Genomic DNA, 15,111 nt, shown 5'->3' on the forward strand with positions numbered 1-15,111 from the left:
TGAACCCAATAGAAGAAGCAACATGTGACATAAAAAAAGGCACACAACTTGCTGAGTTGATCATGCAAACATCTTTAATCATTTGGGATGAGGCACCAATGACAAATAAATATTGCTTTGAAGCTGTAGACAGAAGCCTTCGTGATATTATGAAAATTGTTCGAGAAGAATTCTCAGCAAAGCCTTTTGGAGGGATAACTACTGTGTTAGGAGGTGATTTCAGGCAAATTTTGCCAGTTATTCCCAAGGGTGATAGACAAGACATCATTCAAGCATGTATTAAGACTTCTTATCTTTGGCAAGTTTGTGAGGTTCATTCACTACAACAAAATATGAGGTTAAAGGCAGATAATTTAGATTCTGCATCAAAAGAACAAATGAGACACTTTGCAAATTGGATTCTTGACATTGGAAATGGAAAACATTGCCCAGATAGTGGAGAAGCATGGGTAACAATAGATCCAGACTTGATGATTGAAAAAACTGATAGTTGTGTTCGCTCTATTATTGAAAACATATATCAAGATTTGGAGGATCATGTTGGAGAATCAAATTTCTTAGTGCCTAGAGCAATCTTAACTCCAACAAATGAGACGGTTGATCTAATAAATGACCATATATTGGAAAGGATACCAGCTGAAGAAAGCATCTATTTCTCCTCTGATTCAATTTGTAAAGCGGATTTTCATGTTGAAGAGCAAGACCTACTTTATCCAACAGAGTTTCTTAACACACTTAAATTTCCAGGATTTCCACCACACACACTAAAGTTGAAAAAAGGCGCTGCAATAATGCTTCTTAGAAATATGAACTAAGGCTCTGGATTATGCAATGGCACGAGACTAAAAATCACACAACTTGAAAAATGGTTTATTGAAGGAGAAATTTTGACTGGTTCAAGTGTGGGAGAAAAAGTTCTAATTCCAAGAATTACATTGTCTCCTTCAGAATCTAAATGGCCATTTGTCTTAAAAAGGAGGCAATATCCCATATCACTATGCTTTGCTATGACAATCAATAAAAGTCAAGGACAATCCCTTCAACATGTTGGGCTATACCTCCCAAAGCAAGTATTTACTCATGGACAACTATACGTCGCCGTGTCAAGGGTCACAACTAGAAACGGTCTGCGTATTCTCACCACTGACGAAGACCAACCAACAGACAACACAATCTTAAATATTGTGTACAAGGAAATTTTGTAGTAGCCTTTTCACAATTTTTACAACATTGAGGTAATTTTATATAAGAAATTAAAAGTAGATATACTTAACCTATCTTTTATCTTTTTTATTCATAAAATTATTCTTTACCAGTCGTTTATGCTTGCAGTACTTGATTCCATATCAATGGCATTTCAACAAACTCATGAGAATATATCTTCTATAAAGTAAGTCATCTCTTACACATTGTGAGTCGATGAGTAATTTCATACCAAACTCTTTTGAAAAAACTTGCGATAATATATTTCTTCATAAGTAATCAATTTCTTACCTCTGGAGTAATATTTATATTTCTTTCTTCTAAAATCCCTCATACATATTTTTTGTGAAAATGGTTGTATCTACAGGTATAACACGCTTCGGAATAAGGTCAACCTCTACAATGCTTTAACTGGTCAGAAAATTAAATCTCAATACTTCTTTTTAGACATTGTACATATAACCATGGATTGAATTTAAGGATATTTTTTCCTCTTAGTTTTGTATACTTCTAAATTTATTTATATATTATGCTACAGTTTTTTTTTTCTTTTACAAAATTCTTAATCATATCATTATAAATCATAATTTAAACCATTAAAATTGGTCTATGAAATTTATGTAATATTCTTAATCACATATAACAATTTAAATAGGTTAAAGTTACATTTTAAAGCTTATAATAATTTATTAGTTAGTAAATAAATTTATATCATTATTATTGCATATTACTTCACTAACGGCTATAAACATATATATTTAAATGTGACAATATCATATTAGGTGGAATGCTTGGTCATCTTTAGCATTAAGACATCGGCATTCAATTTGATCCACCAAGAACCGATCACATTTAATAATATGATATTATCTAATTCAACTTGCTAATTTATGTATTTTATTAGGAATAATTGGTATTATTCAGGATTACAGATAAAAATATTATTATTAATTAATAAGTTGCTTTAAAAGTGGGATAAGAAAAAATGGGCAGAAAGAATGCACTGGCTTTTATTCTAACTGCAAAATTTTATGAAGTCATTTAATTAAGTAATTAGAATATTAATTTTGAATTACTGCTAATAAACTTTTTGCCGTTTTCGGTACGTCAGTATATATTAATTGTTCAAAGAGAAACGTTAAGGACTAATATTTTTTTATTAATATTAGTCTAAAAATTTTTAATTAAGTCCATATAATATACAAATATTTTTTAATCAAGTCTTTTTAAATTAAAATTTTTGAAATTAAATTTGTAACCTATAAAGATATTAAAATCATATTCCTATATTTATTATATTTTACCGTTATAAATAATACAATAAATTTATAATACTAATAATTAATTTATTAATTTACGTAAATTAACTCATTAAAAATTTATATTATTATTATTTGCATATTACTTCACTACTGCCATTATTTTAGCGAACATAGGTCTCAACTTTGGATCTCTTCAATACAAAAAGAGTATCATATAGTCACACCAAGCATTGGGTGTATTTCATTCATATAGGTGAAGTATTCTAAAACTTCCTAAAACTTAAACATTTGCAAATAGTCTAAAAGTTTTCTATTAAGTCCATATAAATCTAGAAGTTTTCTATTAAATTCATATAATATACAAATATTCTTCAACCAAGTCTTTTTAAATTATAAATTTCGAAATTAAGTTTGTAACCTATAAAGATATTAAATCTATATTCTTATATTTATTATATCTTACCGTTATAAACAATATAATAACTTTATAACACTAATAATTAATTTATTAATTTATATAAACTCAATCATGTAATAAATATTCATATAATAAATGTCATAATAATATTAATAATCATAATAAATTTTACGTTACAAATATTCAAATTCTATACTATTTGAACTATTTATATAAGTCTCTAATCACTATTCTTTAAAATAACATCAAATTTACCATAAGAAATTTCTTTCCAAACTATACAACATCTCAAACTTACTCAATGGAGCATCATTTATTGGACAATATAACCAAACATACAGACAATTGGTTTATCAAAGTTCGCGTGGTTCGTCTATGGGAAACATTAACACCCAAAAATGAAGAGGAGCCTCTTTGCTTATAAATGATTATATTAGATGAAAAGGTACAAAATAAACAAATTTATTCTGTTTTTAAATTGAATTTAAAAAAAATGCTTTAAATATTTTTGTTTTTTATACTTTTAATATTATTTTATAATACTTTATATATAATTGTATTTTAATATCGTTAAAGTTAAACTTCTCTCAATTTGATAATCATTGTTCCTTTTCTAATAATTTAAAAAATAAACGCAATAATTTTTTTAACTAATTGTTAACAATGATTTACTAAAACTGCAGGGAACACCTCTTCATGTAATTGTGAAGAAAAATATGATGAACAAATTCAAACATTTGTTAGAAGAAGGAAAAGTCTATACTATCAAAAATTTGAAAATAGAAGATGCAAATAATTTGTATAGACCAATTAAAGGGACGATGAAAGCAAATTTTTTAATAACAACTATTGTGAAAGAAATCAAAGATCCAGTTTTGAACATTCCCCAACACTATTTTGAATTTGCATCACTTGAGACATTGTCTGACAGAGTGGGTCAAAGACAAATTTTAACAGGTAATTTTATTTTATAGTATTTCAATTATTCTTATTCAAAATAATTTATTAAAAAAAATTCAACACATTTTTGTTCTTTTTATTGTAGATGTCATTGGAAAACTGCATGCAATAGGAGAAGAAGAACAAGTAGATGTTAAAGGAAAACCCACAAAAATACGACGAATGGAATTGATACTCAAAGAGTAAAAAAATATACAACCAATTCATTTTTTATTTAGATATATAGTTATTAACAAAATACTATTAATTTTAGGAACATCGTGTTGAAAGTCACGTCGTGGAGAAATCTCTCAAGTCAGATAAATAAAGAAATTACAACACAAATCAAGGGCCAAAAAATAGTTGCACTCACATCAACATTGGTTAGTGAATACAAAGGTATGATCTTTTTCAAAAAATTTTAATTTATTATTTTTTTTAGTTCAAAGAATTATATTTTATATAATACATTAATTGACATAATACAACACAATCTTATTTTATATAACCTATTATATTATAATATTTTAGGTCATTATTCGGTTAGCACAACTTCAAGTACAAAAATCTATATCAATCCAGAAACTGAAGAATTCGCACAGCTGACTTATGGGTATTTCATAACTAATAAGTCTCTCAAAAATTATTTTATTTATTTAATTATTCAATTTAACAGATATAAAAAAAAATTCCTAAACAGGACTGATCAACATGAAGAAGTAATGGAGATACCAAGCCAAGACAATGCCAACACAAATCTTCAGAGCAGAATGATTAGAAATCGAATAACTATTCAAGATCTAATGGCTATACAATGGGAATCTGATGATCAGATATGACAAAAAAACCTCACAACATGCATCATACATTCATTCTTACTCAAATACCATATACCTAATGATAACATAAATGGAATATTCGAATAGGAAAAGATCTTCACAATTTTAGCAACTATAAACGGAATTGATGACAAATTTGGATGGAACTATGTTGAATGTGAAAAGTGTCATAAGAAAGCATATAAAAAAGGAGACAACTACATCTGTGGCACATGTAATCAAACACCACAATATCCAACCATAAGGTAACTTTATATACTTTTCATAATCCCATTTAGCAAATTATTAATTACTAACCCAATACTTATTTTAGGTTCAGAATTCAATTAAAGGTTTCAGATCAAAGTGCTACAGCAACTTTTGTATTATTTGATGGCGAAGCAAAAAAATTGTTGGACACAACTGTTTCAAATCTAATCACACTGCAGAAAAGTAATGATCTTGAAGCACCACCCCAATTGAAAAACTTGTGCAACCTCACACTTATTTTTGAAGTCAAACTAAATGAGTTTAATCTCAAAGAAGGTTCTCAACAATACACCGTTACCAAGACATTTGTTCCAACTAAAAACACTGAACAGTAACACTCATTACAACAAATAAAACAGGTAATACTAAAAAAAATTCTTATTTAAAACATCATTTTTATTTCTAATTTATATTATTCATTCATTATAGGAACCAACTTCGCCAACACTAATATCATCAGACGAAGATCACATACCTATCAAGAGGTTGAGGAGAAAAAAAACGATACAAATTCAAGACACATCTTCGGAAGAAGACCATACATGCAAAGAGGGAGCAAACAACACAAAAGAAAGTGCACACAACTCACCAATTCATACGGAACATGCCTTCACAACAACCTATGACAGAAAGAAGAAAGCAACAACTCTAACAACAACCAATAAAAAAAAAGGAGGACGAGTGCCACATAAGAAGACAAATTCCATCAATTAAACTAAATGCAAAAATCAATTCCAACATCCAAATACTTTGTACTACCATTTCTTTTAAATAAAATACCATTTAAATTTATTTTTAGTTTATACATATTTAATTTAATTCTACAAAACATAATAATTTTTAATATTTATTATATACTATTATTAATTTACCGTCCCGCGCATCGCGCGGGTCACATTCTAGTTAATATAATGTCTATGATCTTTATCATAGAAATATATATAGACTAGAATAGATGAATACAGATTAACTGAAACTTGTGTACATTTCTATTACACTGGAGCTAATTTTTTTATTTGGGTCATTTTTTTCCCTTATGCTTCAACCAATGCAGGCTTGTGCTCATTTGGTAGTTAGTATAAATTTGAGCATTAATGGAACGTGTTTTTTTTTTTCAAGTAATATTCCAAAATAGTTTTCGAATAATTTTTAGTTAAATAATTTAATCTTCAACAAATTTTTATTACTAAATTGGTCTCTAACTTTTTATTTTATCAAACATATCAATCTCTATGTTGAATTTTAATAAAAAAATTAGACAAATTAATCACTGTTATTATTTAATAAAAGACATGACAGTTTTTAGATTTTTTTTAAAAATTTCTCAAATTAGTCTCTTTATATAGATAAATAATTTAATGTTAAAATTGATTTATCTAGCACAATAAAAATTTAAAAACTAATTTGATGATTAAAATTTCACTATAAAAAAAGAGAGCTATTTTAACATGATTTTTTTAACGGCCATAGTTAAGTGTAAAAATTAATATATATTTTTGACAAATATCACAAATGTCAAAATATTTTTGAATAATTTGATTGTAGAAAATTACTCCTCAATTTTGACACTTATTTATTTTCAACTTACTCCATTATTTTTTTCTTCGTTGAACTCCGTCAATTTTAGCATCACACTACTCTCAATTTAGGATCATATTACTCATTCTTCATTTTAAAAATCTCAGTTTATTCTTCAGTTTCAAGATCTCATCTCATTCTTTGTTAAAAATTTTTGTTGAGAATTTTTTATGGTCAATAAGTGTCAAAATAAACAGTATTTTTGACGATTAATAAGTATCACAAAAAATATATTCTCAAATTTTTCTAACAAATTATTTTTGACGGCCAATATTTACCAAAATAAGATTTAAACTTTTTTTTACGATTTACTTATATGTCAAAAATACTATTTTTGACAAAACTTTTATTAACATATTTTTACAGTTAAAATAGTGTCAAAATTTGTTTTTTTGACGAATTTTAATTTTTTTTGACACATAATAATCCTAAAAAATAGTCTATATTGTTGTAGTATTTATTGAGGGTATAAGTGTCTGATTAAAATTTTCTTAAGCACTGATTTGAGATATTGTTCTTTTTATGTAAAATAAATTTTTTTGTCATTTCAAAATAGGGATATTAATTTATAAAATATTAATGATACAGTACATACATTAGTTTTAGAGTATTTTCAAGTTGAGTAAAAGTTCAGAATAATTCATGAATTTTTATTTTCTATTCAAATCGGTCATTAAAATATTAATTAATTTAATTTGAATCTTATAAATACATTAACATCTTTATTAATATTTCAAACTCGATTTACAAAAAAAACTTACATAAATCTTTGCTAACTTAAGTATTGGAGTCTTTTGTAGGTACCATTTTTCACCTGTTCACAAAAAATTCGGATGACTTCATCTTTATATGAAAAGACGTCTAAATTTTCACCACAAAAGCATCTAAATCTCACGTTGAGTCTCAAAGTACACTAATTTCAAATAAGCCTTAAAATATATGTTTTTATTAAATATAAATAAATATTTATTTATCTAATATTTCACCAAAATTTGACAAAATAATTAATTTCTCTAACAAAATAAAAAAATAAATATTGATTTAGAATTAAAATTTATTGAAAATGAAAATATCCAAATATTGGTCTCAATATTCAAATGTTACTCAAAGTCAAATGTAGTGGTTGTCGACGTGCGAGGGTAACCAGATAAATAACGACGTTAAATTAAAATTCGGTTCGCCTCGATTGAAAATCCAGTCATTCTGTCATTTGGTCGAGTTTTTTTTCTATTCGAAGAACGACCCGTTTACTTTTTAGGGTTGGAAAAAAAACTAAAAACTCTCAAATATTTCTCAAGGTTAAATGTAAATGGCTCTGTATCGCAAGAGCAATGGGACGAATAACAGCTCTAAATTAAATAAAAGTTTTTGTAGCAAAACTGTAAAAGCACAAAAAGATTTAGAGTCTGTCTATAATAAGCTCAAATCTTTTGAACTTTTTTAATATGCACAAAACATAATTTATAAATATACTGTATATAGAGATTAATAATAATAATAATTTTTTTTACATTTTATCCCAAACATTTTTTAAATTCATAAAGTGGAATCCTAATTCCTTTTCTCTTCAATCCGTTCAGAACTATCACCACCCACTCTACTCTTCTCTTGTTTCTGCCTTCGCCGTCGCCGTCTAGCCAACACTCACTGCCAGTCTCATCTCATCTCCCGGCGTCAGTTCCTAGGCTCGCTCTTCCCGTCTCCTCTTCTCTCTTCTCTCTTCTTTCTTTTCTCTTCTCTCTTCAAGTCGTCGTCAGCACCGTGGTGCTCGATCTTCTCCTTCATCCTCCACTTCTAGAGTTCCAATGGAACCTCAGTCTCAGGTATGAATTTGCTTAATTGATTTCATTTTTTTGTTCCAATACAAATTAAGAATGCTTGTGTATATTCATAAAGCATGCCAAATTGTTTTCTAATAACACAGTGAGTACCTATTAGTCTTCTTCGGTTCTTCCTCTCTCGTTTCGTTCCTTTCATTTTTTCTCTCTAAATCTACGATTTTCCACTTTTTTTTGTTAAATTATGATTACGATGAAATCTGTAACCTAGAACAGTGAATAATTTAAGATTATGAACTGAAAAGTATGTGAAAATTGGAAAATGTTATTTTCTTTCGTTGCTTATTTGGAGATTTTGTAGATATAAGATAAATGCATTTTTTAAATTAGTGGTTCATGAATGATGACAACTAAAATAAAAATGTCTCATTAATTTTGCTTATTTGATTCTGGAGTTTAACTATATGAAGTTCATCTCTTTGTTTTAACAAGTTTTGAGAATCTTTCATATAGGAAAAAATAGGATCTATCAATTTATTTATATGTTACACTCTGAATTTAGAAATATGTAATATTGAGTTTTTCGAGCAATTTTTTTCACTATCTCAAGCCAATGTGGATTTAACGTGAAATTTGTATAGACATCAAAACATTTTTAATTTGAAGGCCTTGACTTATTAAGCTCATACTTCTAGCTTAAGTAATTTATCTAATGCATTTTATATATATGGTAAATTTAAGATAAAGTAAATTAAAACTTGGACAAGACTTTTCATAATACCAAGAGTTCAACAATGGCAGTATGGAGTATGAAAATTATGTTTTATGGTATTTTATCACTGTCAGCTGTTAAAACAAATATGCTAACTATCTCTTTTTGACGGTTAAGCAGCACTCTAGTCCAATTTTATACCATAAAATAGACACATTGTTGTACATAAAAAGGACAAAATATCCAAGTCAAGAAACTTCTAACATATATGAGAGCCCGTCGTCATTGATATTCCTTTTTCCAAAGATCCTTCAATTTCAAATATTCTACTTTTGTCTTTCACCTTCTACCTTTGTAAACTTTAGATTCATTTCAGAGTATCTTTCTTGCATCTCTTTCAGCTCATTTTCCATCAATTTGTTTCTTTCCTTTAACAATGATAATTCGCTTAACATGTTGCTGCAAAGGTTGCCATCCTCATTATCCACTCTGGACATATCTGCTTCTTTCTTTAAGGAATTTGCATTACTGCCATGACAAGAAAATGATCAATAATTAAGAGAGTTAATGTACCAATGTTTTCCGCAGCCAAAAACCTATCAAAGTTAACACAATTAAAAAAATCTAAGTTACCTGCACACAACGCTATCACATAATTAAACATCTCTATCACAAACTTACAAATTCAGATATAGTAAAAGTCAAATATGAACTTCAAGTTCTTATTGATAATATTCTTCAACAAAATTGCTAGTTAAAAATTTCATGAAGATGTATAGTTCTCAGGTATTATTCATCTTGACCATTCATTGCTTTTTCCGTCAGAAATTGAATGTAAATACTATGTAAATTCTTATTTTGACCCTTCTTCCAGCAATATAGCATGAAATTTTTAGAAATAAACTTTGCACATCTTATTGTTATCGTACTATCTGCAATTATGAAAAAGAAAAGTCTAGGGGCCAGCAATTTTATTGCATTTTGGCCAGCATGTAACCAGCAGAAAAATATGAGCCATTGGATGAAATCTCACACCATCAAATCATCATTGATGGCTAATTGATGGCTACTAATCACAAATGTTGCTGGCCCCTAGCATTGTTCTTATGAAAAAATTGCCATTGAAAAAATTCTTACAAGATTTGAGGAGTTTGGAATCACCATCGGGGCGTCAATGACCACGGTACCACATGATTATCACCATCTGTGTCTTCTTCGTCACCTAAATCATGCAATCTTGCTCTTCCCCTTCACCGTTGTCCTGGACAACAATTCAACATCAGTGTCATGGCCTCCTTGTCGTTAAATTTGCCAATGAAATTGAATATGTTATTGTTCTAAAATTGAATAAATATATAAAAAATTTGTGCAGATTCAAAGTCTCAAAAGTACAATTAGTGAAGATCTAATTACATGAAAAACTTGTAGAATTTTACAAAATAAAATCAAGAATAAAAAACTTTATTTACAACCAAAAGCAATCTTAAAAAAAAAAATTAATGGCCTGCTCATCAAGAACAGGAGTAAGCAGTTAGCGGTGGCAGCAACGTCAATGACTATGATGTCACTGATTGTCCCTGTCGTCTACCAACTCATCATTGCTTAAACCTGTAATTTTCCTCTTCTTCATTCTCGTTGTCATCGTCAAGATCGGTGCTATAGTCTCTTCTCTTCAATGTTGCCGTTGGTGAAGCCGGCAACCATCATCCAAGATTTTGTTTTCAAGCATGTCGTCGGAAGTCTTCCATAACATTATCAGACTGACCATGGAGGTAGGATAAAGTTTTACTGCGGCTTTCGATGCTTAATTTGTCTTACAATTAATTTAGGAGTGGTTTTGAAATATTCAAAGACTTGTCATTTATTTTCCTAATTTCTAGCAAATTGTTTATGGAGTGAATGTAAACCACCGGATCTTCTACCAATTTAAATCAATGCTTTTAATACTATGGTGCATAAACGCCTAAAAGATTTGAGCTGATTTTAGACTGACCCAAAGATTTAAATAAAAAATAAAAAATTAAGATTATTTTGATTTTTTACTCTTTGGTCTTGTCCGTGTTTTTTTAACTTTTTATCAACCATAGTCGAGAGCAGCAAGGGTTCAGTTTCGATAAGAGAAAAGGAAGATGGAGGAACAGAAAGAGATGCAATACGTGTGTTTCAAGACGCTAGACATGTTTTATGGAATCGACGTCTCCGATTTGCTTTCTCCGCCCACGGAGTTGGAGGACCAGGCGGTGCTGACTTGGGATTCTCTTCCTCCGATTCCAGCTGCTTTCAAGGCTGATCTTCCGGCTTTCTGCATGCAGCTTGTGGAGTTCGACTCCAACTTCTATCTCCTCGGAGGTCTTCAAAATCGTCCTGTCGCCAAATCTCGTTTCGGTCCTCCTTCGTTCAAAACATTCCAACTTCATCTGGAAGAAGATAATGAGAAACAGAAGCAGAAGCAGTTAACGTTCAAGGAGCTGGACTCAATCTCTAAACCACCAATGTGCTACGCCAAGATGGTGTTCGACTACGAAAAAATTAAGAAGGATTATTATTTCATCCAGTTCGATCCCATGATGCCTCGAGTATCATCGGATTCCTTCTGGGTTCTGCCCTCACAAACACGTGACTGGCAACCTCTACCGTCTCCTCCTGACTTGGGCCTCAGTATTCTTGATGTACTTGAAACAAATCATTTTGTGTATGGTGAAAAAATATATTTTCAAACCATTTATATGACAGATGATGCATTTATGGAATTAAACAGCAAAACTTCTTCACCCAATGTTGGAGACTTTGAAAGCGTGCTCTTCTATTCCTTTGATCCATACTTGGGAGGTGGGACATGGACTATACAGGGGGGAGCTGATGCATTCATAGAATCTTTCAGATTTACTGTTCAGGGCAGACAGCGCTACCACCGTCCCATTACACTGCCTCTTCCAGGTATCATTCTCAGCAATTTCAATCATAATCTCTTAATTCGTTTCTTTGTTTCTCTAATTTATTTATCTTTTTTATATGCTGGATCAAAACTTATTTTTCTCACCATAAACATACTACAATCGATACGGAATTGAATTGAAATGAAATTTAAAGTACACAGTTTAATTGAATTGAGTTTTGTTAGATCATTAATGATATTTTCAGCAGTGAAACGTATAATTGAATTGAAATCTAGTCCTTATGTTTTTTGTTGCAGTCCGCGGGGATTATAGTCTTCATCTCTCTACTTCTGACATTGAAAGATCCGATCATTTTGGTGAATGGGAAAATGGGTATAAAGCAACCTTACATGCCTTGCTTGTGAACGAAAGAGGTGTTCGATTTGTTCAGCCAATCGAGGGTTGTTTTGAGGGCATCCAACCTGCATTTTATGCTGCATGTCCGACTCTCGTCTACCTTGATAACAACATGGTTTGTGCCATGTTAATTGGCTTTCTAGGGGAGCATCATAATCGTAAATGTCCATTAATTTGTGTTTCTATATTTCAGTTATCTATCATGGAGGATGCTATTGATATGGATTACATTAACAGTCCTGCTCATAAAAAGGTTCATAATTTCTTAACTGTTAATGTAATCAGGAGAAATGTCTATTCCATGGTAGATTATTTGGAAAGACCTTTTATACTGAGAGACATATACCCATTTATAGATGAAATTAAGGAATTTCTTTGGATAGAGTCAAAGGATCCTCTCTCTCCTGTGTCAAAGAAGCCAAAGCTCATCTAGAGTTATTTCCATTTTAACATCTTTTATTCATGTTTTGCTTAGGTTTTCCTTGGATGTATTTTTGGTTTAAGAATTAAGAAGACATGATACTTCCAACTGTATTTTGTGGATTTGGAAACTTCACACTGAAAGAATTGGGTTGAATTTTTGAAAGAATTCCTTTGTAATTCAATTCTCACAACAATTGTTTAATTTGGGATGAATGTGATGTTATTAATAGTATTTATGATTTCGTTTACTTTCGAGCTGTGGCGTTGCTAGCTCTGGCTGTACTGAGGCTTGCTTGAGTACTACCTCCGACTGCTTGGTTGCGAAAAAGTTCGAAGAAACACTGATTTTGTTGGATGTATATGGGCCATGGCTTTTGGTAAAGTGATAGCAAAGCTGAGCAATCTTGGTTTCTTTCAAGCATTGAGATTGTGAATGTTTTGGCTTGATCAGCACTTGGCTATGGTTATTGCATAGATTCAATTATTCAAGCTACGAATATAGTAATTGCTTGAGATTGTGGCAGCAAAACAAAGTGTAGTTTGCCATATGAAATTTTAAATTTTTTGCATGCAAAGAAAGTCTCATTAGTGAGAGTTAGAGGAATTAGAAAAAGATACATAATACTATAGATATGAGCAAGTTTTGTCTCTTTTATTTTTATTATTTTCTTTAGTATGTGCTTCCATGATTAAGAGTTTAAGCTTAACTATTAATGCTGAAAAACAGAAGGTAAGAGAAATGGGAAATCAGAAAATTGTTATTTATATAAATAAGTTTGTAATTAATCATTTGAGAGAAATATTAAGTGAGTAATATATATTATTTTATTATTTTATTATAAGACAATTATCAAACAATGCATTCTATGGTGCTTATATAAACTTGTCTAACTTACTAAAAAGAGATAAAAGTTAATATTTAAATTAAAAAATATAAAAAAAAATAATTTTTTAATATTTAAAACTTACCATAAAAGACAAATTTAATAATTTCGACACCAAAGTTATAGGCACCACAAAATTTGCCTTATCAAATTTAGATTGATTTGACTAAAATCAGATAAACCAAACTAGTCTAATTTGATTTTTGGTCCGTGCTTGTAATTAGATTGGTTGAATTTTGTCAAATTTTTTCTTATTATATGTATCTGTTTTAATATTACATCAATTAATTTAATTATATATTTAATATTGAATTAATTAATTTTGATTTAAACATTTTTTATTGAACTATTGATTTAGTAAATCTATATTTCTCTTGAATCTATTATTCAATCAATTTTGATAACTATGACCAAAATTTTATAAATATCACTTAAAAAAATTGAGATCTATTCTGTCCCGATCCAGTTAGAGCATGTTCCGACCGACCCAACGGATAATTCGAACTGGGAGAACTATCCGACACCTCCACCCCTCCGGCACAGTATTTGACAGCTAGAGGAAAAGGAAACTTCCTAAAAGGCGGGTCTGCTCTTGTGCGACTCGCCCTAAATCCAGAGTATATAGGAAGAGGGTCCTACCCCTCCCCAAAGTACAGTCACTATCCCTCACTTTACTGCTATCTGTACAGTATCATCTGTAGAAATTCGTACAGATGGCAGTCTTTTCTTATATACTCTGGATCTAGGACGGGTCCCACAAGAACAAACTCGCCTTCTAAAAAATTTTCTTTTCTCCCGGCTGTTAAGTGCTATGCTGGAGGGGTGGATGTGTCGGATGGTTCTTCCGATTCTGGTTGTCCGTTGGTCGGCCGCCCGAGCTGGGACATACTCTGGCTGGGCCGGGCCGGAACAAATACAAGCTATGTATATATGACCAAATTGAACAATCATATAAATATATATATGATTATATGAGGTGATTTTTCTTATATCCTCGTAATTAAAAATAAAATTAGTTTTTTTAAATTAATATTATTTAATTTAAATATGTATATATTTAATGTTATATTATTTATAAATAGTCAAATTATTTTTTAAATTTCATTATTTATATCTTCTTATTCTTTCACTTTAAATGTTTAATAAATTCAAAAATATATTATATACTTTTTATACTAAAATGTCTTTCTAATTTATTATGAAAATATTAAAATATTTTTTTGAATAATTTTGCAAAAGAATTAAAGTACCACTTTTAATATTTTGATAAAAATAATATTTTATAATTAAGTTTAAAAGACTAAAATATTATTTTCGATTTAAGTTTGTTTAATTATATTAGGAATTAAAATTTAAAATTGATTTTAAAAAGAAAAAATACTCACATAATTTATTATAAGAGACCAAAATGGCCATTTAGCAATAATTTTGAAAGGCTAAAATAATTTTAGAGTATTGATTAAGGTTGTTTGATTGTAGTAGAAAATAAAAATTTAAATTTTATATTAAAACAATTAAAATACTTTTATTTTA

At 29.4% G+C, this 15,111-nt stretch overlaps 1 protein-coding gene across 3 annotated transcripts; it reads left to right on the plus strand.

Annotated features, from left to right (window-relative positions):
- Nucleotides 1-8,023: 8,023 nt before the first annotated feature.
- LOC130960627 (uncharacterized) lies at nt 8,024-12,892 on the plus strand. Of its 3 annotated transcripts, XM_057886073.1 has the most exons (4): nt 8,025-8,311; nt 10,500-10,750; nt 11,066-11,915; nt 12,172-12,890. In XM_057886073.1, exons 3-4 carry the CDS (start codon nt 11,108-11,110, stop codon nt 12,702-12,704), a joined length of 1,341 nt encoding a protein of 446 aa, XP_057742056.1. In that variant the 5' UTR covers nt 8,025-8,311; nt 10,500-10,750; nt 11,066-11,107; the 3' UTR covers nt 12,705-12,890. The 3 variants fall into 3 exon arrangements, with proteins under 3 accessions (XP_057742057.1, XP_057742056.1, XP_057742055.1); XM_057886074.1 differs by lacking the exon at nt 10,500-10,750 and having other exon boundaries at nt 8,024-8,311; nt 12,172-12,892; XM_057886072.1 differs by lacking the exon at nt 8,025-8,311 and having other exon boundaries at nt 9,717-10,750.
- The last annotated feature ends 2,219 nt before the right edge of the window (nt 12,893-15,111 follow it).

Source organism: Arachis stenosperma, chromosome 2 (genome assembly GCF_014773155.1).
Source record: "Arachis stenosperma cultivar V10309 chromosome 2, arast.V10309.gnm1.PFL2, whole genome shotgun sequence".
NCBI lineage: Eukaryota > Viridiplantae > Streptophyta > Magnoliopsida > Fabales > Fabaceae > Arachis > Arachis stenosperma.

Coding starts and splice junctions, on each gene's coding strand:
- LOC130960627 (XM_057886074.1), top strand. CDS start 11,108: ATGGAGGAACAGAAAGAGATGCAATACGTGTGTTTCAAGACGCTAGAC. Junction 11,916..12,171: donor CATTACACTGCCTCTTCCAG/GTATCATTCTCA, acceptor TTTTTGTTGCAG/TCCGCGGGGATTATAGTCTT.